The sequence below is a fragment of the Bufo gargarizans genome, chromosome 2, assembly GCF_014858855.1.
Source record: "Bufo gargarizans isolate SCDJY-AF-19 chromosome 2, ASM1485885v1, whole genome shotgun sequence".
NCBI lineage: Eukaryota > Metazoa > Chordata > Amphibia > Anura > Bufonidae > Bufo > Bufo gargarizans.
This window is the reverse complement of record NC_058081.1, coordinates 104,775,284-104,802,050: the sequence shown is the minus strand read 5'-3', so window position 1 is coordinate 104,802,050 and position 26,767 is coordinate 104,775,284. Positions and strand designations below refer to the sequence as shown.

The window sequence follows — 26,767 nt, the reverse complement described above, 5'->3', positions numbered from 1 at the left end:
GCCATCTAGCAACCCATGTCCTCGGCTCTAGACCCAAAATCCAGGTGACAGGTTCCCTTTAAAAAATATCCGAAAATAGATCCTTAATTTTCTAACCTGTAACCAGGAAGGCTTGTATTCTATGGAGAAGGGACTCTAATTTCTATCATTTATAGTAAGTGATGCATACTGTATGTGCTCCAGCTCTGAGGTTGGGAATGTTCTCCTCAGCCAGTTTAATATTTCTGACAAATGTACCAAGGAAGGTGATCAGTGCACGATTGTAAACTAAGGCCGGGCTCAGATGAGCCCATACTATGGCCACAAGTCCTGGCCAGTCTGTGGGTCTAAAGAACTAATAGAATCCTATGGGTCTAATGTATATTGCTGATAGTTTACATCATTAGCCTCTTAGTTGGACCAGGATTCAAAGCTATGATGTGGATGCAAAAAAAGTACCTATTTTAAAGGTTTTTTTCAGTTTGCATCAATATACTTTACAATAATTAATGTGGGCAGCTGTGATTTTGTAATGTATTTCTTTTACTTTTATTTTTCCTATATTCCGTTCTGGGCTGTGGTCACATGATCATGTCCATGCAGCTCCTTCTTGTTTTCTGTGATGTCCATAGGCGTGTCAAAGCAGGGGCAGTGATAGGGGAGTGTCTATGTAACTAGCTGATGGGAGGAGCTATAAACTAGCTGGGTAATAGGGGAGTGTCTATGTAACTAGCTGGTGGGAGATGCTATAAACTAGCAGGATGTTAGGGGCAGTGATAGGGGAGTGTCTATGGAACTAGCTGATGGGAGGAGCTATAAACTAGCTGGGTAATAGGGGAGTGTCTATGTAACTAGCTGATGGGAGGAGCTATAAACTAGCTGGGTAATAGGGGAGTGTCTATGTAACTAGCTGATAGGAGGAGCTATAAACTAGCTGGGTAATAGGGGAGTGTCTATGTAACTAGCTGGTGGGAGATGCTATAAACTAGCAGGATGTTAGGGGCAGTGATAGGGGAGTGTCTAACTAGCTCAGTGGGAGAAGCTATAAAATGGGTGGGAGGAGCTATAAAATAGCTGGGTGTTAGGGGAAGTGATAGGGGAGTGTCTATCTAGCTCAGTGGGAGAAGCTATAAAATTGGGTGGGAGGAGCTATAAAATAGCTGGGTGTTAAGGGCAGTGATAGGGGAGTGTCTATGTAACTGGTGGGAGGAGCTATAAACTAGCTGGGTGTTAGGGGTGTGTATGTAACTGGTGGGAGGAGCAATACACTAGCTGGGTGTTAAGGGCAGTGATAGGGGTGTGTCTATGTAACTAGCTGGTGGGAGGGAGGAGCTATAAACTAGCTGGGTGTTAGGGGCAGTGATAGCGGAGTGTCTATGTAACTAGCTGGTGGGAGGAGCTATAAACTAGCTGGGTGGTGTTAGGGGCAGTGCTGACCCTATGGCAGAGAAAGGAGAAGTGCATCATGGGTTTGGTTGGATACAGCAACAGGAAGTGCTACATACAGGATGGAAACAAACCAGAGGGATTTGGTACATGGTAATAAAAAGGTCAGGGGAAATTAATTTAAAAAAAATGTACGATGTACATGAACGCTTATCTGTTAATTACCATAGTAATCCTGGAAAACCCCTTTAAGCTTGTCTGAAACCAAGCTTAAACACTATTTCTCAAGAAGATTAATCTCAAAATTGACAATTTACGGTAAATTCACACGCAACAGATTTACGCAAAACATTTCTATGACTGTTCTGTTCATCTGAATTGGGCTTGCAGAAATTAATGTGCTGTCTGCAGAAAAAATCGCATTCTGATGAATGGAGCTGATTTTTTTGTTGCAGAAATTTCTGCAGCAAGTTTCTCCGTCTCTGTTCCCTGGCCACCCTTTACTTAGTGGTCTTTTAATAGCAATAGAAAAAAAACTAGAAAATGGGAGTAATAATAGTAATACCAGAGATAGAGTATGATGAGAGACTTCCAGGGAAGCAGGCAGTGGTCTCTACCTTTTTGGTAGTGACTGGTAGGTTTATCCCTGAGCAGAACCTGTCAGAGTTTGCAAGTTCAGTCTTTGGCTGTTCCTTAAATTTCAGGTCAGTAAAGAAATAAATAGAGGCCAAAAAGGACGCAGGAGCTCTTACACACTACTCCCAGAGGCAGTAATTGGTGGTAATATTCAAGTTACCATCTCGTCTTCAGCCCTGTGCAAGTTGGCCTTTCTGAGATAATTGCAACTGTCCATTTGTTTTCAGTCCTCAGAGTTGCAGCCAGCTTCTCCCTCTGGCCCCCTTGGGTTGGTATATATATATCTATTTATTGGCAGAGGCAAAGGGCCAAGAGTTTCTTGGTCTGGTGTTGCAGCCTCACTGAAAATCTTTATCGTCTTCCTCTCTCTCATGGTGACTACGTTTAAAAAATCCCAGCTGAACAGGAAAAATAAGCATGTTATTCATGACCATATCCACTCCCTTCCAAAAGATAATTGCAAATCCTGTATAGACTAGGATTATATAATAACTTCTGTAGTGCCGTAGCCAAAACTGCACTAGGTGGGGACTGGGGAGAGCAGGACACAGAGAGCTTTTACTGTATCAGGAGTAGTGTGAATATGAACTTTTTTGCCACCAGATTATTTTTCCTGCAAGTGCCCTGAAAAAGAAGCTTCACTGTGAAGTGCTGTCTACATTGAGCTCATTCACAGCCCCTCATCTCTGCTCCGGGTGACAGCTGTAGCATCCAACCAGGAGACCACTACAGATGTCCCTTAGAGCAGAGGCTGGGAAGCTGCCCAATGCAGAGAACATTTCACAATGAAGCCCCACATTTGCAGGAGTAGAATCTGACAGAATAAAATTTCATATTCGCAAGAGTCCTGATGATGAAAGCTTCTTCTTCTAGGTATTTAAACTGCTGTCCTCATCTCCTACCTATTACTGTCAACAGTTTGGCATGATTAAAACTGCTGACAGACTTCCTTAATGTAGCCTAATGAAGATAATCTAGTCTGATTTCTCTAATGATGGATGATACAGTGTATCACCACAGCACATCCGTTGGTGAAATAGTGGATCTTTATTCACCCAATCGACGTTTCAGTCCGCTTACTGGGAGCTTTCTTGAGAAAGGTCCCAGTAGGTCCCAGTAAGCGGACTGAAACGTCGCTTGGGTGAATAAAGATCCACTATTTCACCAACGGATGGTATTGCACACCTTGGTCAGGTGTTTTCATCACTGGCACCCGATCCTTTATTACCAGGAGTGCTGACCTGAATTTTCGTATATATATATATATATATATATATATATATACAGTACAGACCAAAATTTTAGACACACCTTCTCATTCAAAGAGTTTTCTTTATTTTCATGACTATGAAAATTGTAGATTCACAGTGAAGGCATCAAAACTATGAATTAACACATGTGAAATTATATACATAACAAAAAAGTGTGAAACAACTGAAAATATGTCATATTCTAGGTTCTTCAAAGTAGCCACCTTTTGCTTTGATTACTGCTTTGCACACTCTTGGCATTCTCTTGATGAGCTTCAAGAGGTAGTCACCTGAAATGGTTTTCACTTCACAGGTGTGCCCTGTCGGGTTTAATAAGTGCGATTTCTTGCCTTATAAATGGGGTTGGGACCATCAGTTGCGTTGTGGAGAAGTCAGGTGGATACACAGCTGATAGTCCTACTGAATAGACTGTTAGAATTTGTATTATGGCAAGAAAAAAGCAGCTAAGTAAAGAAAAACGAGTGGCCATCATTACTTTAAGAAATGAAGGTCAGTCAGTCCGAAAAATTGGGAAAACTTTTAAAGTGTCCCCAAGTGCAGTCACAAAAACCATCAAGCGCTACAAAGAAACTGGCTCACATGCGGACCGCCCCAGGAAAGGAAGACCAAGAGTCACCTCTGCTGCGGAGGATAAGTTCATCCGAGTCACCAGCCTCAGAAATCGCAGGTTAACAGCAGCTCAGATTAGAGACCAGGTCAATGCCACACAGAGTTCTAGCAGCAGACATATCTCTAGAACAACTGTTAAGAGGAGACTGTGTGAATCAGGCCTTCATGGTAGAATATTTGCTAGGAAACCACTGCTAAGGACAGGCAACAAGCAGAAGAGACTTGTTTGGGCTAAAGAACACAAGGAATGGACATTAGACCAGTGGAAATCTGTGCTTTGGTCTGATGAGTCCAAATTTGAGATCTTTGGTTCCAACCACCGTGTCTTTTGTGCGATGCAGAAAAGGTGAACGGATGGACTCTACATGCCTGGTTCCCACCGTGAAGCATGGAGAAGGAGGTGTGATGGTGTGGGGGTGCTTTGCTGGTGACACTGTTGGGGATTTATTCAAAATTGAAGGCATGCTGAACCAGCATGGCTACCACAGCATCTTGCAGCGGCATGCTATTCCATCCGGTTTGCGTTTAGTTGGACCATCATTTATTTTTCAACAGGACAATGACCCCAAACACACCTCCAGGCTGTGTAGGGGCTATTTGACCATGAAGGAGAGTGATGGGGTGCTGCGCCAGATGACCTGGCCTCCACAGTCACTGGACCTGAACCCAATCGAGATGGTTTGGAGTGAGCTGGACCGCAGAGTGAAGGCAAAAGGGCCAACAAGTGCTAAGCATCTCTGGGAACTCCTTCAAGACTGTTGGAAGAACATTTCAGGTGACTACCTCTTGAAGCTTATCAAGAGAATGCCAAGAGTGTGCAAAGCAGTAATCAAAGCAAAAGGTGGCTACTTTGAAGAACCTAGAATATGACATATTTTCAGTTGTTTCACACTTTTTTGTTATGTATATAATTCCACATGTGTTAATTCATAGTTTTGATGCCTTCAGTGTGAATCTACAATTATCATAGTCATGAAAATAAAGAAAACTCTTTGAATATAAAGGTGTGTCCAAACTTTTGGTCTGTACTGTGTGTGTGTATATATATATATATATATATATATATACACACACATACACATCCACCCATTTCATGCTCCGAAACCCAATGGAGAAACCACTAGTGTTGATATACAGGGGCTCAAGTAGTATTCATCTTCATTGGATCATGCAGACTTTATGAAGTTTGAAAAGAGTTGCCCGGGATTAGAAAAATATGGCTGCCTTCTTCCAGAAATAATATCCATGGTTTAAGTCTGATATTGCACCTTGTTGGCAATGTTGCCACTCTTTTTGATGTAGTGATATAATTATCATTTTTTTCTGCATCTTATTATATATGAAAACCAAATATTCCCTTACGTCCTACCAGCAGCACAGATGGGGTTAACTATCCCCCTTGGACTGGTAGGACCGGCGAAATTTTAATGAGCCCAAGCACCAATAATAAAGATTTACACCCCTACAAAAGGAGGGGACACCCCCCAGCCCACAGTTTTTTTTCTGTCCTCCAGACAGGTGGACTGGCGGTTCCCCCTCCTGGGGGGGGGGGAGGGGGGGATTTATGTATATACATGGATACAATAAGATTCATGTATTGTTGAAATTCAGGATCGAAGATCAAGATCCTCCTGGGGGCGGGATCTCTGCCCATGGGGCGGAGCTCCGCCTATTTAAAGAGCCACTTTGCTCTCAGTCTTCCGAGAGCTAGCTTCCAACACGCTTGTTGTAAGCTAGCTCTCGGAGCCCATTAGTACTCTGTACTTTGACTGTCTGGTTCCATTACGTTTTTTTTTCTTTTTTCTGCTGCGCTACTTCGGTGGGCCTCTGCTTACGCCTTTTTCTTTGCTGTTTGTCAGCTTGTCAGAATTTACTAATTCTTTGTTCTTTGCAGCCAATGGCTTCACCTATGGACCTGGAGACCCATAAATCGGTCTCAAAGAGGAAGCACCTGGCCTGCTTTGACTGCAGCGCGCTTCTGGACGACAATTGTCCCTACTCAAGATGAGAGGGTTGCCGTAGATCCCAATCGGCCACAGAACTCACCATGCAAGAGATGCACGCGTGGGTCAAGGGATATGTGGACGAATCCATCAAAGGCGTGGCTAACCTGCTGGATGAGAGGCTTCCTGCTCCTACTCGGGCTACAATGGATACCTCCGCGCCCGTTGAGAGGCCCGCTGCGATTTCCTTGGTCTCTTCCTCTTCAGATGAAGAGGAGTTAACATCATGTTTTTTTCCCCCCAGAAAAAACACAGAAATTGTTAAAGTCCATTAGGTCGGGGGACCATGATGTTGACCCTGGGGAGTCCTCCGATCCCGCCGGTCGGGCACAGCGTGTCTTTTAAGGCGGATGAGACCATTCTTTCCGTTATGCGGATGGAATGGAAGAAGCCGGAGAAGGGTCCGGTCTTGACTTAGAAATTCAGGATCATGTTTCCCATGGCAAGCTCCTTGGTGGAATCGTGCGGTTCCATTCCCAAGGTGGACATGGCTATCACCAAATTGTCCAGACGCACTCTGGTCCCAGCGGACGATGGGTCTAGTCTGCAAGACCCCCTTGATAGGAGGGCAGAGTGCATATTAAGAAGAGGTTGCTGAAGCTTGCTGATTTTATAAGTGCATTGGAGATATTCAGGAGGTAATCTGGAGGTGGATACAATCTAAACAAGTAAGATTTGTTTGTTTAAAATCTTAATCTTTCCCCTCTTTAAAATGGCAGACCTGGTTCTGTGCAGGAATTGCTTTTATTTCAGGTTCCACTCTTTGGAGGTTTGGATGCTGTCTGATCTGTAGACAGCTCTCCAAAATTTAGCAGGAAATTGCATTTTTGAAATATGAGATTTGTAAATTAACCGTTAAACTCAGGCTGAGAACCTTGCAATTCCACTGCCACAAAGGTCTCCTAGAAATGGAAGATGGGTTACTGCAGGTTCTGGTAGACTGAGAGTTGTGGATAGAAGACATGTCCCACAGTCTGTGGCTCTCCAAAATTCATTTGCAGCACTTTCAGAGTGCAAGAGCAACATGGAGGATGGCTCAAGCACAGTGGGTGAAGAACAATCATCTCCCATGCCTAAAGTATGCAAGACGGCAGCCAAAGACAAAAAGGAGAAGGTGAGGACTGATAGTAATCAGCTGTTGGTGGGCGATTCCATCATAAGAGGTGTGAAGTTTGAGGAAAATGGTGTTGTGAGATGTCTCCCTGGTGCTACCGCTAGCAGGGATAGACGACGGATCCTAAATATTGTTAGGCAAGCAAAGCAGGAAAGGGAGGTGGGTGTTATTGTCCATCTTGGGACAAATGATCTGGCTTGCAATGAGGTTTCAAAGGTGAAAGAAGCTTTTCACACGCCTGGAAAGGATATACGGGAGGTTGCATCAACCGTTTCAGTCTCTGCAGTTTTGCCTGTGCATAACCTTCAGCATGACAGGAAGATGCGCATTAAGGAATTCAATGTATGGCTTGGTGAATGGTGGCTTTGTGTCTCATGTTAGCTCTCGTTGGAATGGAAAAGAACTGTACAAGAAAGATGGTTTGCATCTTTCTCTCAAGGGAATGAATGTCCTCAGTAAACAGTTCCAAGTATTTGCTACGGAGCATTTAAACTAGGAAAGAGGGGCAAAAGAGTGATAATCCAGCAGTCCAACTGCCCCCCGGAACAATGCCAGAAGATGCCAGTAGCAAAAAGGTTAAGAAATGACAAGCTCAGATTCTTGTCTACAAATGGTTGCAGTTTAGGGAATAAGATCAATGAACTTGAGTCTATAATGGCATCTGAGAATATAGATTTAGTGGCTGTTACTGAGACGTGGTTCAATAGGAGTAATGACTGGGATATAACAATACCAGGGTTCTCTCTATACAGGAAAGACAGAAGGCAAGAAGGGGGGAGGGGTGGCCCTGTATGTGAAAGATAGCATAAAATCTAATTTGATACAAGTTAGCGAGATCGATTTAGAGTCAGTTTGGGTTACCTTGCAGCTTGATAATCATAAGGTAACTTGTGTAGGTGTGATATATAGACCACCTAGCCAAGTCAAAGAATTAGATGATCTACTAGTTGAGGAAATGGCTAAAATGACATTGAAGGGGGAAGTTATCATTATGGGAGACTTCAATCTTCCTGATGTAAACTGGAAAACCAAAATGGCTAGTTCTGCCAGGAGTACAGATATTCTAAATTCCCTACTGGGATTATCTCTTCAGCAAGTAGTTGAGGAGCCAACCCGGAAGGAGGCCACTTTAGATTTAGTATTCACAAATGGGAATTTGGTATCTGATATTACTGTAGGGGAAAGCTTGGGATCTAGTGATCACCAGTCAGTGTGGTTTACTATAAGTACAGTGACAGTCACACCACACCAAAACTAAAGTTTTAGAAAAACTGACTTTTTCTAAAATTAGATTAGCGGTATACGGTTCTCTATCAGATTGGAACAGTTTCAATGGAGTCCAGGAGAAATTAGGACTACTTAAAAGTGGCACTATTGAAGGCAACTGAAAATTGCATTAGGCTTGTCAGTAAAAGGAAGAGACCACTATGGTACTCGGCATAAGTGGCCAAAATCATTAAAAAACAAGATAGCATTTAGTAATGATAAAAAATAACAAAACGAGGATGACAGGCAAATTTATAAGATTAGGCAGAGAGAGGCCAAACAAGTTATAAGAGCTTCTAAAGCACAGGCAGAAGAGAAATTGGCTCAGTCAGTGAAAAAAGGCGATAAGACATTCTTCAGATATATCTAAATGAAAAAAGAAAACTAAAACAAGGAATTACCAAATTAAAAACAAAATAAGGAAGGTATATGGAAGAAGAACTAGCTGACTGCCTCAATGAATACTACTGTTCAGTTTTTACAAAGGAAAATGAAGGAAAAGGACCTCAGGAAAGAAGACTAATGAATCTTTTGATGCATGGCTTTACAGAGGAAGAGGTTCTAAGTCAGCTGTCTAAAATTAATACAAATAAGTCACAGGGGCCTGATGGGATACACTCAAAGCTATTAAAAGAGCTCAGAGGTGAACTAGCAAAACCATTACCAGATTTATTTAACCAATCACTGGCAACAGGAGTCGTCCCAGAAGATTGGAAATTAGCAAATGTTGTGCCCATTCACAAGAAAGGTAGTAGGGAGGAATCGGGCAACTATAGGCCAGTAAGCCTGACATCAATAATGGGGAAATTAATGGAAACCATACTTAAGGAGAGGATTGTGGAAAATCTAAAATCACATGGATTGAAAGATGAAAAACAGCATGGGTTTACTTCAGGGAGATCGTGTCAAATTAATCTTATTGATTTTTTTTGATTGGGTGACTAAAATAATAGATGGCGGAGGTGCAGTAGACATCGCTTATCTAGACTTTAGTAAGGCTTTTGATACTGTCCCACATAGAAGGCTTATCAATAAATTGCAGTCTTTGTGCGTGGACTCCTATATTGTTGAATGGATTAGGCAGTGGCTGAGGGACAGACAACAGAGGGTTGTAGTCAATGGAGTATATTCAGACCATAGTCTTGTTACCAGTGGGGTACCTCAGGGATCTGTTCTGGGACCCATATTGTTTAATATCTTTATCAGCGAAATTGCAAAAGGCCTCGATGGTAAGGTGTGTCTTTTTGCTGATGACACAAAGATTTGTAACAGGGTTGATGTTCCTGGAGGGATACACCAAATGGAAAAGTATTTAGGAAAACTAGAGGAATGGTCAAAAATCTGGCAACTAAAATTTTATGTTGATAAGTGCAAGATAATGCACCTGGGGCGTAAAAACCGAAGAGCAGAATATAAAATCAGTGATACAGTCCTAACCTCAGTATCTGAGGAAAGGGATTTAGGAGTCATTATTTCAGAGGACTTAAAGGTAGGGAGATAATGTCATAGAGCAGCAGGAAATGCTAGCAGAATGCTTGGGTGTATAGGGTGAGGCATTACCAGTAGAAAGAGGGAGGTGCTCATGCCGCTCTACAGAGCACTAGTGAGACCTCATTTGGAGTATTGTGCTCAGTACTGGAGACCATATCTCCGGAAGGATATTGATACTTTTGGAGAGAGTTCAGAGAAGAGCTACTAAACTAGTACATGGATTGCAGGACAAAACTTACCAGGAAAGATTAAAAGACCTTAACATGTATAGCTTGGAAGAAAGACGAGACAGAGGGGATATGATAGAAACATTTAAATACATAAAGGGAATCAACAAGGTAAAAGAGGAGAGAATATTTAAAAGAAGAAAAACTGCTACAAAGGACATAGTTTTAAATTAGAGGGGCAAAGGTTTAAAAGTAATATCAGGAAGTATTACTTTACTGAGAGAGTAGTGGATGCATGGAATAGCCTTCCTGCAGAAGTGGTAGCTGCAAATACAGTGGAGGAGTTTAAGCATGCATGGGATAAGCATAAGGCCATCCTTCATATAAGATAGGGCCAGGGGCTATTCATAGTATTCAGTATATTGGGCAGAATAGATGGGCCAAATGGTTCTTATCTGCCGACACTTTCTAGGTTACTCGGCAGCTGCAGCCTCCGCGTCTACTGCTATTGCGGCCACGGAAGTTTCGTCCTTCCTACGTTCCCGCCTAAATCAAATTCAGGCGGACGTTGATTAGAGGATTTCTCGGGACGACATCCTGGCCGTATTCAACACCGTCAACCTAGCGACTGACATTCTGTGTGACACTGCACAATTACAGCTGAAGTTCGCAGCCAAGTCCATGGCCCTGGTCTCTGCAGCCCGCAGGCCCTTATGGCTTAAACCATGGGTCGTGGATAACGCATCAAAGTACAACCTGTGCAGTCTCCCCATTGAGCCGGACCGCTTGTTCGGCTCAGAGTTAGACAGAATCATGGAGGGCCTCTCTGATAAGAAGGGGAAGAGTCTTCCCCAGCAGCCCTTTCGGGCACGGGGCAGACAAGATCGTGGCGGTAGATCTGGCCAACAAGCTAGAGCCCGTAGAGACTGGGGGGAGCAGCGAAGAAATTCGAAGCGCCCTCGCAGAGGAGCTAGGGAGGCTAGGCCCTCCTGACTATGGGCCTCCCGGAGGCTCTTGGTTAACCCCCGCTACTCCTGCCATCCTTCCGGAAGATTTTCAAATACCTTGTGCCTGTCGGGGGCGTCTCGTCCATTTCAAGGAAGTCTGGGACCAGGAAATTCCGGACCCTTGGGTCCTAAAAGTCATATCCAAGGGCTACCTAATAAATCTCAAATCTCCTCCCCCAGGCAGATTTATCATCAATCAGCGCTTACTGCCTGCCAAACAGGCGATTCTGGAGGCCTACATCCAGGACTACATCCTCAAGGGCGCTCTGGAGGAGGCTCTGGCAGGAGAGCGGGGCTTAGGGATCTATTCTACGTTTTTTCTAGTTCCCCAAAAAACTGGAGATCTGCGGATGATTATCGATTTTGAGACTTTTCAATCGATTTTATAAGGAAAGCAAAGTTTTGTATGGAAACTATCAGGTCAGTGATCCACGTTCTCAACCCCGGGAGATGTGATGGCTACCCTGGACCTCAAGGATGTGTATCTTCACATCCCCATCCATCCTGCTTCCCGGAGGTATCTCTTGATCGCGGTCCAGGACTCGGGGGTCCCCAGGCACCTTCAGTTCGTCGCCTTACCCTTCGGGATTTCCTCTGCTCCTATCACCTTCATCAAGGTGGTGGTTTCGGTGGTGGCAGCTTTGAGGCTTCAAGGGCTGACCATAATTCCTTACCTGGACGATTGGCTCCTAAAAGCCTCTTCGGTTCCAGTCCTTTACCCGCCATCTTCATATAGCTATCTCCTTTCTGCTCCGCTTAGGGTGGATCATCAACTGGCAGAAGTCGAATGTGAGCCCGTCAACTTCGGTAACCTATCTAGGCCTCATAGTCGACTCCGTTGGGATATCCCTCCAGTTGACTCCAGAAAGAAGAGCTCGGATTCTGGACCTGGCAAGGTTCCTATCTGTTCCTCGTCGAGTTCCCATTCAAACTCTCATGAAGATGTTGGGGCTCATGTCAGCGGCTGCGGATGCAGTCCCTTGGGCTTTGTGGCACCTTTGGCCCTCTACAATAGGAGGTCCTTGCCAAATGGGATGGCAGCCCCGCCGGGCTAAATTACCTGTGTTCCCTGTCTTGTCAGACTCGAAACTCCCTGTGAGGGTGGCTCCATCTCCCGGGGGGGGGGGGGGGGGGAGTCTATAACCCAGCCATCCTGGGTCATATTGACAACGGATGCGTCCCAAGTAGGCTTGGGCGCTCACCTAGACGATTCCCCAGTCCAGGGGACTTGGTCTCCTCAGGAGTGGCTACTTTCTTCCAATCTCTGCGAGATTCGAGCCATCCGGCTAGCCCTCCTTCACTTCGCCCCCCGAATCCGGGGCTTGGCGGTGAAGGTACAGTCAGACAACATGACTGCGGTCCTGTACATCAACAAGCAGGGAGACACAAGATCTCTACCCCTCCTTTCGGAGATCGGGGTAATTCTTTGGTGGGCAGAGTCGAACCTTTCCCACCTGTCTGCCACCCACATCCGAGACATCCGAGGTTCCTGCAATATAATCGCGGATCGCCTGAGTCGCGGTCTGCTGACGTTGGAATGGTCCCTGCATCCGGAGATAGTCAGGCAGATAGTCCTCAGGTGGGGTTTGCCAGAGGTAGATCTCATGGCAACAAGGTTCAACGCCAAGGTGGAGAGGTTCTGCTCCCTTTACAGGGAGGACAACCCCCTGGCGATAGATGCTCTGCCGATACCGTGGAGGTGCAGGCTGGCTTACATCTTCCCTCAGATTTTCATCTATACCCTCGGTATCATGGAAAACAGTCAGGATCAGGCCTCGGTGATAACCATCATACCGTTTTGGCCCAAGAGATCCTGGTTGACCCAGCTCATTCAGATGAGTCAGGGACATTATTGGAGGCTCCCCCCACAGCAGACTCTGGTGTTATGGGACACTCATCTCTGCCCAGATCTGCACAGGTTTAACCTGACAGCCTGGAGGTTGATCAGTCCCTTCCCAGAATAGAAGGGCTTTCAGAGTCGGTCCTGAGAACATTGTCGCATTCAAGAGCAGAATCTACCAAGAAAGCCTACTCCAGGATCATGAGAATCTTCTCGTCGTGGTGTGCTTCGAACCAGGTGGCGTTTGCAGATCCGCCCCTCTCTGCGATATTTCAATTCCTACAGTATGGCCTTGACAGAGGCTTTGCTCCATCTACGGTACTTTGAAGGTCCAAATTTCTGCCATCTCTGCCTGTCTCAACAGACCCTATTCTCGGGACCCGCTCATCAAACGCTTCCTTAAAGGAGCCGAAAGATTGAAGCCTACAGTACTGAGGCCCATTCCTCAGTGGGACTTATCAGTCGTGCTCAGTGGGCTAGCATCTCCCCCTTTTGAGCCTTTGGAGGAGGTAGACTTGAAATTTGTGACGCTGAAGTTGGTCTTCTTACTGGCGGTAACCTCGGCCAAGAGAGTCTCGGAGCTTCAAGCTTTCTCGGCCTTAGAACCCTATACCATCTTTCTTCAAGACTGGGTTCTCCTGAGGTTACTTCCATATTTCAGGCCTAAGGTTCCATCATTTCAGAACATTAACCAGGTGATTTTCTTTGCCAGTCTTATTCTCTCCTTCTACCTCCTCCAGGGATCCTGTCAAACATTCTTTGGATATCTCGAGATGTCTCCAGATCTATATGGATAGATCCAGGGAGTTCAGGATAGATGAGAACCTCTTTATCCTGTTTGCCGGTAAGTCTAAAGGCCGCAAGGCGTCCAAGGCTTCGATTAGTCGCTGGATTAAGGAGGCCATCAGAGAATCTTTCGTTTCCCAGTCTTTGGATCCTCCAGAGTTTGTGAAGGCCCATTCCACAAGCGCCATCTCTACTTCCTTTGCAAAAAGAAGTCTCCTTCCTCTGGACATGATTTGTAAAGCTGCCTCCTGGAGCTCTGAATCCACTTTCATCTCCCACTACAGACTAGACGCCAGGGTAGCAGAGTTTTTGGCCTTTGGGCAGGCTATTCTTAGCTCTGCCAGGCATGAAGGCCCTCCCTAGGGGTTTCTTCTTGCTATCTCCCCATCTGTGCTGCTGGTAGGACGTAAGGGAATCGTTAATTTCTAATAATTTGTTTTACCTTAGTCCTAACAGCAGCACACAAATATCCCACCCTAGTAAGTTATTCTTGCTATAGACACAGTGGGCTGGGGGGTGTCCCCTCCTTTTGTAGGGGTGTAAATCTTTATTATTGGTGCTTGGGCTCATTAAAATTCCTCCGGCCCTACCAGTCCACGGTAGTTAACCCCATCTGTGCTGCTGTTAGGACTAAGAGAAAACAAATTATCGTTAGAAATTAATGAAAGATTGCTAAAAAAATAAAAAAAAGTCTGGTATTGCAGCTCATCCGGAGGACAGTTGTGGCACTGTTTTTTGAAGACTGCAGCCATGTTTTTCCAATCCAGGACAAGCCTTTCATTTTATCTCTGGTTAGTATACCTACGGTTAGGGAACATAGGTGGCAAAAACCCAGTCACCTACAGTCCAAATGGATGTATTGTGCAGGTAAAGTTAATGCACCACCTGCAAATAGCGTGGCCCTGCATGTGAGCAGGGTTTCAACCAACCTAAGATGCCTTAACGCGTGTAAATACCCTAAGGGGTTTTTCACACGAGCATGTGCAGTGCGGAAATTACACATAGCGATCCTCCGTTCTGGACACTACTTGTCTTGCAGGAGCGCATGGCATTATACTGATTTATAATTGGGGATCAGTGAACTTGCATTTTTCAAGTTTGGGTTCGGTGTTTGGGTATTTGTGCAATTCCGTTATGGATTCTGTTATCACAGAATTTAACGGAATGCTATAACATAATGCACCGTGGAAGCGCATTCCGTTTTGCATTCCATCATAATGAAAGTCAATGGGCAGCATAACGGAAATCGGACTGCTCCGTTATGCTGCCCATTGACTTCTATTATGACTGAATGCCTCCTAAAGGCTTCCGTGGTGCATTCAGTTATATTCCATGATAAACAGAATCCATAACGTAATTTCACAAATACCCGAACACCGAACTCGAACTTGAAAAATGCAAGTTCGTTCATCCCTATTTATAATGCTATGTGCCTCTGCATGACCTTACTCCTGCAAAATCATAGTGACAGCTTTAAGTTACTATAATTCTGTAGCAATGAGGTCATGCAGAGGCACATAGCATTATAAATCAGTATAATGCCCTGCGTTCTTGCATGACTAGCAGTGTCCATAACTGAGGATCATGCTCACACACAGAGCGTGATTTTCGGACTGCACACACTCGTCTGAAACAGACCTAAGACATATATGTATTAATAAAGTGACCAATCCAAGAGTGATAAAAAGATCTCTGTTCAATGTGGTCTTATTATACCTGTGTAAAGTGCTTTTGAACTACAGTAAATTTCTGTTCGTACAGACAATGGCAATACATTCTCCATGGTTTTCATCAGCATTAAATTGATAAGACCCTAAATAAGCCAGTCTTTCATTACCTCCAAGGAGCAAATAATTCATATACATAATATAAAGAACAATAAACACAATTTTTATATAGTGTTTTTGCTGTACATACTGTAGCTGTAACCATAAAGTAAAGGTAAAGCCTAAACTTAATGTTGGGTGACAGGCCAGCTTCAGCACAATGCTTACCTTCCATAGAGCCAGGACTAAGAGAGCCAGCAGCAGGAGCCCACCTATTGTACTGCTGATTATAACCCATATTGGAACCTCCCACTCCTCCCTCTTGGAAATGTCAAAAGTGATCTAAAAATAAATAAAATGGCACGGTACAGGCCATGTTACTTGATAAGAAAATGTAAAAACTGTACAATAAAAAAAGCACACAAGTCAATAAATGTATACTGAAGTTTTTTCCAGTTGGAGGCAGTAGAATCCTATATGAAGAGTTCTTCAGTCTCAATTGATTATATTGTTTCTTGTGCTGTGTGGTTTAACTAAGTATACTGGAGATTTAGATGCATTCTGCAGATTTATACAAGATATAAATTTCATCAGTTAGTTAGTTTTTCAGTAAAAACATTAGACAGAGCTGGTTTTCAACCAACCGCGGATGTCACAACCCTAATGTTTTTTTTATAGGATCTGAAACTCGGCATACTTCCATGTTCTGCTTCATACATACCTTCACAAACCCTAATCACACCCTATCCACAGGACCTGTACCTCTCTCCAGAACTTGGCCTGGTGTCACGCCCTCGAGAATGGAGAGGTAGTGACGCATGCACTGCTCTCTCCATTTACTTCTATGGAAATTTTGTAAATAGATAAGCCGTACTTCAGATACTAAACCGTTCTCGAGATAGGTGTGATTCCCAGAGGCCCACATCTGAGGAATGTTTATGGCATAACCTGTGGATATGCCAGAAATGTCCAGATAGGAATACCCTTTTAAAAGGTACTTTAATGGGAATGATTTTTCTTGCTGCACAAGGTATGGTCAAAGGGTTTAATCACTAATGAGAGTGACCAACAACCTCCTTTAGCTGGAATCTATTGTTTTACTTTTATACATACAAGTACAACATCTCCAGAGGACCACCGGCTTGCCAAACTGGATTTCCTGTGACACATTTTAGGGATACTGATCATCTTTCTTTGTAAAGACTACCCACCTTGAAGACAACTTTTCAATGTGACTTGTCTCAAAAAGGTTTCACTGTGTAATGATTGTCATTAACTATTGTATTTTATGGCCAGTGCATTAAACATTATTATTCTGACTATAGCCAGCTTTCGTACTAGTTACTTAGTGGCATCATAACGTAAACTTTACCCATAAGACTGATAACAGCAGTATGAAGTAAAAAATTATCACCTGGCGGCTGGGTTCCTCCTCTCGAAAAATAAAAGGACTGTGGAATTTTCGTTGTAAGGAAGCAAAACTAACCAGACTAACAGAGCGGAAATTCATCTGCAAAAGAAATTCTAAAAACATTCAGAATATGCATTTTCTATTGCTACTATCATTTATACAGTATATGTAATCATATTCCAACACAGGGGTGGGCTAGGAACTTAAAGTGGCTATGAAAAAAAACCTAAAAGTCTCCCTATGTTGTAGGCGGGCTCAAATTGACTGAAGAAGAGCCAACACAAGTAGGCAGGGATAACAATAAAAGCAGGAGGGGCAGCAATACCATAGTACAGCACAAGATACCGCCCCTGAGGAACCAAATACCACAGTGCAGCCCAAAATGCTGCCTCAGTAAAAATCAAATATCACAGTGCAGCACATAATACTGCCGCCCTTACTGCAGTATTCAACTGTATCACCATCCAGAGATAACGGATTTAGGAAGGCATCTGCAGCCACTGGTCAGGTACATAAGTGTTGTGTAGCCAGCAGTGGCCATGAGTAGGGCTTGGGCAGCCCCCTGGGCATGGTCCCAAGGGAAATTTCCCTGTAGGGTCAATGGTCAGTTCGCTTTTGTTCCAGCGCTATCCTGTTGTATCTCTTATTACTTCTCCCCATTCCACCACTAGCATTAGGTTCTTACCACTTTGAAAGATCTTCTCCACAGATATCCATACAGAGTCAGTGTTCCCTCCTGATTAGAAGCAAGACTCATAGTGCACTCAATGGTCACCACATCTGAGTTCGTGTGATTCTGAAAAAGACAGAAACTCGCCAGTCATGCCTGATGATGGTAACGTGTGTAATGTGATGTCAGACTCATCTACTTCTTCATCTAGATCTTCTGCTGCACAGGTATGTAGGTGTCGTGTTGGATTGGAGTAATGTGGGTTCACCAGAGAAGCTAAGTTGGAGCTCACTCTTCTGCTGTCTAATCATGCCTCAATCCACTTGTCTGTTGTCATGAACCCATTTGCAGCTAGGCCCCATTATTATGTTTGACCCTGGTCCTCTGGTAGGCCCCTACAACTGTGAGTTTTCTCTGGTCCAAGTGTCTTCCAAGTGTTCCTGTTTTGGCAAAATTGTGCCTACATTTGATCAAAATCCCTCTGTATCTCATATTTTTGGAATCTTTGGACAATTAACCATAAATGTTCTGCTGCCTTCCAAAATGTTAGAAAATTTGTTAATGAATTGTTTAATAAAGCTGATGATGGATTACAGCTATATACGGGAGGACTATAAAGAGGCGCATGGAGTCCCAGAGGCTATGTACTGCAAGGTATGGGCCTGATTCTTTATGGTGCTATATTACACAGATATTCTGTTCTAAAAGCAACGCTTTAAAGTAGCTCTCCCACAAAAAAAAGTATTCTCTGACCTGTTAGAAAGGTCCATGATGTAACGTAGTGAAGGTAATCTTCTTACCAGTGACTGTATTTGTGAGTTATAACCTTCCTTCTGGTCCTCAGCTGTGTCATGTGACCAGAACTCTGATCTCCAATTGACACAGGACAGAAAGTCGGTTACTTCTCTATTCATTCCTATGAGACTGACATTGAGGGCTCGCTTAGTAATAAATAGAGAAACTGGCTTCCTGTCCACACATAAGGAGCTGCGTTATTTGGAAAGTGTTGGTCACATGACACAGCTGAGGATCAGGAGGGAGGGGATAACTCACAAATAGTCACTGGTAAGAAGATTGCATTTACTACAGTTTATATCTAGTACCTTTCTAACAGATCAAAGAATAAAAAGAATTGTGGGAGTGCTTTTTCAAAGAGCAAAAAGCCTTATTAATACAGCATTGAAATGACATGCCATTTTATGTGCTTAGGGTGTTCTGTACAGAGGATATCCATTTGAAAAAATGACAATTTGGGGAATGTTCGTTTATAAATATTAAAGGGGTTGTCCATTATATTTATTTTGATGGCTTGTCCTCAGGATAAGCCATTAATTTCAGATCACTGGGGGACTGATAGACTACACCCCCGCCGATCAGCTGTTCCAGAATAGTTCTGGTGCCGAAACTCACAGCTCTGTTCATTGTTTAGTAGACTGAGCAGGTTTCTGCAACATTCACTTCAATGAGGGCAGTGCTGTAGGTACCAGCTCCGTCCACTACACAATAGACAGAATTGTGCAGTTACGGTGCTACCCCCGAACAACTGATCGGAGGGAGTGAGGGTTGTACTGTAGGTCCACCGATGATATGATATTAATAGCCTATCCTGAGGATAGGCCATCAATATAAAAATACTGGACAACCCCTTTAAAATAAAATGTATACTATCCAATATAGCTTTTTTTGTTGTGGTCAACTGTATAGGAAACTGAAGTATACTGCGTTTTCCTATGCAGTTAAGAAACACTTATCCTGCTGTATACCAGGTCGACGGCGAATGGAAGCCTATGGATACATTTCAGCTACGGTATGTGACAGAAGCTTTCCTGTTGCATATGCAGAACGCAAAAAAAAATAAACTGAACAACATAACTGCTTTGTAGACATTACCAGCTGTGGGATGTGAGTAAGGTCCTCCTCAGAAGGCTTCTTTCGGTAATCTGTACTATTACCCCAGACATTGCATGTTTCATTCCCCTATGGCAAAAAAACACCATGCTGTAGAATTTACAGACAATTCGTATGTGATGTCATGACTATTAAGAAGCTCTGCCATACCTGGTCGCTGACTAGCTCTTGTAAAAGAAGCAAACGGTTACCAACACGAGTAGCAACTGGGACCATGATTCTAATGGTGACATCATCGGGAAAAAAGCCCAAATTTTGGATCTACAATACAACGCACTTGAGTTTAGAGTTCTGTTTTTTTTTTAAGGAGTATGGTCATCAATGGTACTAAACTGAATCTACATCTCAACTTCAGTCACTTTGTAAATCCATATTTTGTACGAATTCTGGTGGATATTAACTTTAAAGTGACCCTCTGAGAGAAAAGATAGAAATGCAGCTTTTCTCCAGAGGTAAGGCCCACCCCACAGTGGAGGTGTCTGCACATGCTAAAAGTTATTTCCTGTACAGGATCCCAGGCAGCTGATGGCGACATCGATGCACCCATGGTGAAGGCTCCTATTGTTCTCTAGACCAGTAGGGACCAAATTGGTATAACTATTCAAGAAAAAAAAAAGCTGCATTTTTAGCTTTTTCCAGGGGGCCACTTTAAGGATCCAAGCATTAAATGCACCCAATGGGTCCGATCAGACAACCCTAAAACATAATTTAAAGGGGTTTTCCCCATCAAAAATATTTTTCTGGCATAAAAAAAAGTCTCAGACCCTGTGTTTGCGACTTTTTAAATGCAACTTTTTTAGGTGGCATTTCTACACCGCCCTCACCACTTTCCCAGAAAAGGGGCGTGATGAGGGAGGGGGCTGGGGCATCAGGCTCCGCACATTTATCTTCATTTATGCCAGTTGTGTTGTTTGTTGTCAGAGCTGCCATAGATTTCTGTTTGGGCACACGGATTGCCGAATATGGGCCTAAAATATGATGAGGCCTGTGTCTCTTCATAAATTAGTCTCCCATTGTTTGTAGTTAAATCCAACCCATTATTCTAAACCGTTTTATATTAACACTTATTAAAACTTAAGCTCGTATCCCAAGATATTCCAGAAATAATGTTAGAATAGCGCCACCTGCTGTTTCTACTGAACAGTCTTTCTTTGTCCACCTCACCATGTACAGTAACACTGTCTCACTCTCTTCTCTCTTGCTCAGAATTTGTATTCTAAATGCAGAAGCAGCAAGCTCACCCTATCAGGGATCCCTCCATCTACCCAAAGGAGCAAGACTGAGCATGTACGTCCACCGTGGCACATTTACTGAAGTGGACACCGAAAGGCTGTTCATTAGAAACAGCAGGTGGCGCTATTATGACGTTTACAGTAAGTGTAAAAATGTTCATGATGATGGACTGGATTTGACAATAAAATAATATGTTTCATGAGACAACCCCTTTTTTATTTTACCTTTTAATTTTCTACGAATGCTGTTGATAAATTGAGCAAAGTAGCTGATCTCAGCTCCTTTTATTCCAGTAACTTGCCTTAAAGGTGCAGTTGAATGGAGGTCCAATTGCATTGTATCGGTCAGCTGACCCTTGAGAGGTGATCTCATACTGGTCCAGGCTGGAATATCTGTGATAGAAGAAAAACTATGAGATCTGTGTAATGACAACCAAAGAGGTTGTCCAGGATTAGAAAAACATGGCAGCTGTCTTCCAGGAACAGCACCACACCTGTCCACAGGTTGTGTCTGGTATTGCAGCTCAGCTCCATTTAAATTAATAGGGCTGAGCTGCAATACCCCACACAACCTATGAACAGGCGTGGTGCTATTTTTGGAAGACATGTTTTTTTAATTCTGTACCATCCCTTTAAATGAACGCTCCTAAGCAAGTGATGGGAGGCAGTGAGAGAGGAACGGGGATTGTTTCCATTATTCTGTTTCCTGAATAGATTTTCATTATAAACATATGTCACAATAAAAGAGTCATTCTCTCACAAAAGGGATTCTGTATCAACTGACTATAAAGAAGCTCCGCAGCGCCCACACATGTCCCAGTCTGAAATGTGCGCAAGCAATGACAGTCTTAATATGACAAGTGTGTGACACAGCCAGCCACCTCACACAGAATGCTCCTCCTGGCTCCCGACTAAAGCGCCTATCACTTCTGCACAGGGCACATTCCAAGTGTTTTTTGGGGTCACCCAAAGGTTGTGGAATTTTTGTGTCTCTACATAATAACTGGGAACAAAATGAGTTGAAATCGGCACCGAGATCAAGTGACACATAAGTCTGGAGCATTGTCCTATGTCTGTGTATGAAGCTGCGGTGGCGACAACACACGAGGTGGTGGTGTCGAAAATGTCACCAAGTCTTGTATAATGAGATAATTACTTTACCGTTACATCTCAAGTATCAAAACTATCTCACACAAAAAGTTTTCTTCTTGTACCTATATTTAATTTTTAAAACTGCACTGACTGCGATCAGTGACTCTGATGATTCTGTCACCAGAAAACCTCTATCAAGGCCTATCTGCCACAATTGTGGCGTAAAAAGTCACACATTATGGCGCACGGCATGTGTGCACTTTAATTTGCGACTTTTTGAACTTCTCAGTACTTTTCAGAAGTGCCGAGAAAAGAGGGCATAGCTTCGTGCCGCTGCGACATTTACTATAACTTTCAGCGGATAGCTGGCGTAGACTTCAATTTCGGGCGTTCAGCAGGGCAGAGATGCACCTGATTTGTTAAGAGGCTTCTGCCTCTTCGGCCCAGCGCAGTGAGATCCGCCAGTCTTGATATATCTCCCCGGAATGACTTGTAGGGCTAGCTCATCTCAATGTAATGATTCACTTTTACTTAGCTATCAATTGCTTCATTCTGGAGAAAAAGTACTTTTAAGGCCTCATGCACACAACAGTATTTTTTTCACGGTTCGCAAAACGGGGTTCCGTTGTTCCGTGTCCGTTTTTTCTTCCGTGTGTCTTCCTTGATTTTTGGAGGATCACCAGACCAGAAAAGTGAAAAAAAAATCTAAGTCAAAGTTTGCCTTGAAAATGATAGGAAAAAAATGGACACGGATCACGGACACGGATGATAATCTTGTGTGCCTCCGTGTTTTTTCAGTAACCCATTGACTTGAATGGGTCGGCGAACCGTTGTCCGTCAAAAAAATAGGACAGGTCTTATTTTTTGGATGGACAGGAAACACGAATCACGGACGCGGATGACAAACGGTGCATTTTCTGAGTTTTCAACGGACCCATTGAAAGTCAATGGGTCTGCAGAAAATCACGGAAAACGGAACAACGGATACGGATGCACATAACGGTCGTATGCATGAGGTCTAATCCATATGCAAACGGGAAGTTTAGTGCAGGCCCAAGCCACTCTGTGCACTCTCCTCCTCCTTCCTCTGACAGCTCGTCCCTCTTCTTCCTGATTGACAGGGTCAGGTTCCTGCATAGTCATCAAACCTGGCCCTGTCAATTAAGGAGACAGAGGGGGTTAGCAGATACACAGAGTAGCTTGGGCCCACCCTTGGTGGTACTTTGAGGGACAATACTGGATGGCACTGTAGGGGACATTACTACGGGGAACAGCTTTAATAGTATAAGAGGCATTACTGGAGTCACCCGGAGGTTTTAATAGTGTGGTACTTTATGGGCATCACTGGAAGCAATGACATTTTAATACTGGTGCATTCCTGGGGGGCATTACTGGAGTAGTGTTGAGAGCGAATATTCGAATTACGAATTTTAATCGCAAATATTGGCTTTTCGAGAATTCGCAAATATTTCGAATATAGTGCTATATACTGTTTTTTTTTTTTTTTTTGAATATTCTTCATTTTTTTCATCTGAACATATAATTTCTCCCTGCTTCTTGCTTGTGGGCCAAGTCATTGACCCACAAGCAACTTAAGCAGGGAGGAATCATGACTTCAGATGGAGAAAATGACGCGTATTCTAAAAAACGTATATATATAGCACTATATCGAATATACTGCTATATATTCGTTTTTTTTTTATATTTGTCATTTTTCATCATCCATCTGAAGTGAACAGTACACATGATTCCTCCCTGCTCAGGGTGTCTGGTTCCCCAAAAAACTGTTCTTATCTGTCCGGGCTCCGTAGGATTTCAGCCCGCTCCAGTCAGTGCCGTTGCCATGCGCATGGAGTGTCCCCATCACCATGGGAACACCTTGGGTGTACTGTTCACTTCAGATGGATGATGAAAAATGACGAATATTCTAAAAACAATATATTAAATATATTGCTATATATTAGTTTTTTTCGAATATTCGCAAATATATGACAAATATTCTACAAAATGTTTGTCAAATAGCGCGAATTCGAATATAGCCCCTGCCGCTCATCACTATACTGGAGGGACTGGGGTCATTTTAATACTGGGGCACTATAAGAAAACCCACGCAAACACGGGGAGAACATACAAACTCCATGCAGATGTTGTCCTTGGTCAGATTGAAACCTAGGACTCCAGCGCTGCAAGGCACCAGTGCTAACCACTGAGCCACCGTGCTGCCCATTATTATTGCTGAGGCCACTATATAGGCATCATTATTAATGGAGGCATTTTAGGGGACATTATTACTACTGGGGGCACTATTTTTACAGCAATATAGTATTTGGGGGAATTAGGGAGCACAGCTGGAACAGTTTTGGTTGCAGGGTGACACTGCAGTGGCATTAGGATGATGAATTTTAGTTGAGAAGATGGATAGGAAGATGAAAAAGTGAGGAATCTAAGGCCTCATTAAATGTCCGTGTCCATGATGAAATCAGTGATAAAATGTTCAGCGATTCATCTGTAAGGCTACTTTCACACTTGCGGCAGGACGGATCCGACAGGCTGTTCACCATGTCGGATCCGTCCTGCGGCTATTTCGCCGTGCCCGCGGACCGCCGCTCTGTCCCCATTGACTATAATGGGGACGGAGCTCCGGTGCAGCGCGGCGGTGCACGGAGAAAGCCGTCGGACTAAAAAGCCTGACATGCAGTAATTTTAGTCCGGCGGGCTTTCTCCGTGCTGCGCCGGAGCTCCGCCCCCGTCCCCATTATAGTCAATGGGGACGGAGCGGCGGTCCGCGGGCACGGCGAAATAGCCGCAGGACGGATCCGACATGGTGAACAGCCTGTCGGATCCGTCCTGCCGCAAGTGTGAAAGTAGCCTAAAGATTTCTGTGAAGAATCTGTGTTTGGTCCATGAGTCCTTTTTCTGCTCTCCGTGTCTCATCTGTGTCCACGGACACTGCACAGCTGAAAATTTATTTGCAGAATATCTCCTCTTAGGCCTCATGCACACGACAGTTTTTTTTCACGGTCCGCAAAAACGGGGTCCGTGGGTCCGTGATCTGTGACCGGTTTTTCGTCCGTGGGTCTTCCTTGATTTTTGGAGGATCCACGGACATGAAAAAAAAGTCGTTTTGGTGTCCGCCTGGCCGTGCGGAGCCAAACAGATCCGTCCTGAATTACAATGCAAGTCAATGGGGATGGATCCGTTTGATGTTGACACAATATGGTGCCATTTCAAACGGATCCGTCCCCATTGACTTTCAATGTAAAGTCTGGAGTTCTTTTATACCATCGGATTGGAGTTTTCTCCAATCCGATGGTATATTTTAACTTGAAGCGTCCCCATCACCATGGGAACGCCTCTATGTTAGGCTAGTTTCACACTAGCGTTCGTCGGTCCGCTCGTGAGCTCCGTTTGAAGGAGCTCACGAGCGGACCCGAACGCCTCCGTCCAGCCCTGATGCAGTCTGAATGGAGCGGATCCGCTCAGACTGCATCAGTCTGGCGGCGTTCAGCCTCCGCTCCGCTCGCCTCCGCACGGACAGGCGGACAGCTGAAAGCTGCTTGCAGCGTTCAGCTGTCCGCCTGGCCGTGCGGAGGCTAGCGGATCCGTTCAGACTTACAATGTAAGTCAATGGGAACGGATCCGCTTGAAGATGTCACCCTATGGCTCAATCTTCAAGCGGATCCGTCCCCCATTGACTTTACATTGAAAGTCTGAACGGATCTGCTCAGGCTGCTTTCACACTTAGAATTTTTTCTAAGTTATTAATGCAGACGGATCCGTACTGAACGGAGCCTCCGTCTGCATTAATATGATCGGATCCGTTCAGAACGGATCCGATCGAACGCTAGTGTGAAAGTAGCCTTAGAATATACTGTCGGATATGAGCTACTTCGTGAACCTCAGATCCGACAGTATATTCTAACACAGAGGCGTTCCCATGGTGATGGGGACGCTTCAGGTTAGAATACACTACAAACTTTGTACAAGACTGCCCCCTGCTGCCTGGCAGCACCCGATCTCTTACAGGGGGATATGATAGCACAATTAACCCCTTCAGGTGTGGCACCTAAAGGGGTTAATTGTACTATCATATTCCCCTGTAAGAGATCAGGGCTGCCAGGCAGCAGGGGGCAGACCCCCCCCCCCTCCCCAGTTTGAATATCGTTGGTGGCACAGTGTGCGCCCCCCATCGGGCCCCCCCTTCCTCCCTCTAATGTTAGAAATCGTTGGTGGCACAGTGTGCGCCCACCATCGCCCCCCCCTCCCTCCCTCTATTGTAATAAATCGTTGGTGGCACAGTGTGCGCCCACCATCGCCCCCCCTCCCTCTATAGCAGTAACAACATTGGTGGCAGTGAGCGGCCTCCCATTCCCCCCCCCCATCATTGGTGGCAGCGGAGTTCCGATCGGAGTCCCAGTTTAATCGCTGGGGCTCCGATCGGTAACCATGGCAACCAGGACGCTACTGCAGTCCTGGTTGCCATGGTTACTTAGCAATAGTACAACAGTAGAAGATTCATACTTACCTGCTTGCTGCTGCGATGTCTGTGTCCGGCCGGGAGCTCCTCCTACTGGTAAGTGAAAGGTCTGTGCGGCGCATTGCTAAAGAACTGTCACTTACCAGTAGGAGGAGCTCCCGGCCGTTCACAGACATCGCAGCAGCAAGCAGGTAAGTATGAATCTTCTACTGTTGTACTATTGCTAAGTAACCATGGCAACCAGGGCTGCAGTAGCTTCCTGGTTGCCATGGTTACCGATCGGAGCCCCAGCGATTAAACTGGGACTCCGATCGGAACTCCGCTGCCACCAATGATGGGGGGGGGGGAATGGGAGGCCGCACCAATGTTGTTACTGCTATAGAGGGAGGGGGGGCCGATGGTGGTTGGCACACTGTGCCACCAACGATTTATTACAATAGAGGGAGGGAGGGGGGCGATGGTGGGGGCACACTGTGCCACCAACGATTTATTACAATAGAGGGAGGGAGGGGGGGCGATGGTGGGCGCACACTGTGCCACCAACGATTTCTAACATTAGAGGGAGGAAGGGGGGGCCCGATGGTGGGCGCACACTGTGCCACCGGAACGATATTCAAACTGGGGAGGGGGGGGGGGGGTCTGCCCCCTGCTGCCTG

General features: G+C 44.6%; 1 protein-coding gene across 2 annotated transcripts in view; it reads right to left on the bottom strand.

The window, feature by feature from the left end:
* Nucleotides 1–1,383: 1,383 nt before the first annotated feature.
* Nucleotides 1,384–26,767, bottom strand: part of ITGA11 (integrin subunit alpha 11) — a 129,879-nt gene continuing 104,495 nt past the window's right edge. For both annotated transcript variants that reach the window (XM_044283139.1, XM_044283140.1), the window contains 7 exons: nt 20,845–20,935; nt 19,461–19,571; nt 19,293–19,379; nt 17,418–17,528; nt 16,736–16,831; nt 15,550–15,663; nt 1,384–2,399 (listed from right to left, as the gene is read on the bottom strand). In XM_044283139.1, coding sequence (XP_044139074.1) covers nt 2,340–2,399; nt 15,550–15,663; nt 16,736–16,831; nt 17,418–17,528; nt 19,293–19,379; nt 19,461–19,571; nt 20,845–20,935 — 670 coding nt within the window. In that variant the 3' untranslated portion in view covers nt 1,384–2,339. The remainder of the gene's footprint in view (nt 2,400–15,549; nt 15,664–16,735; nt 16,832–17,417; nt 17,529–19,292; nt 19,380–19,460; nt 19,572–20,844; nt 20,936–26,767) is intronic.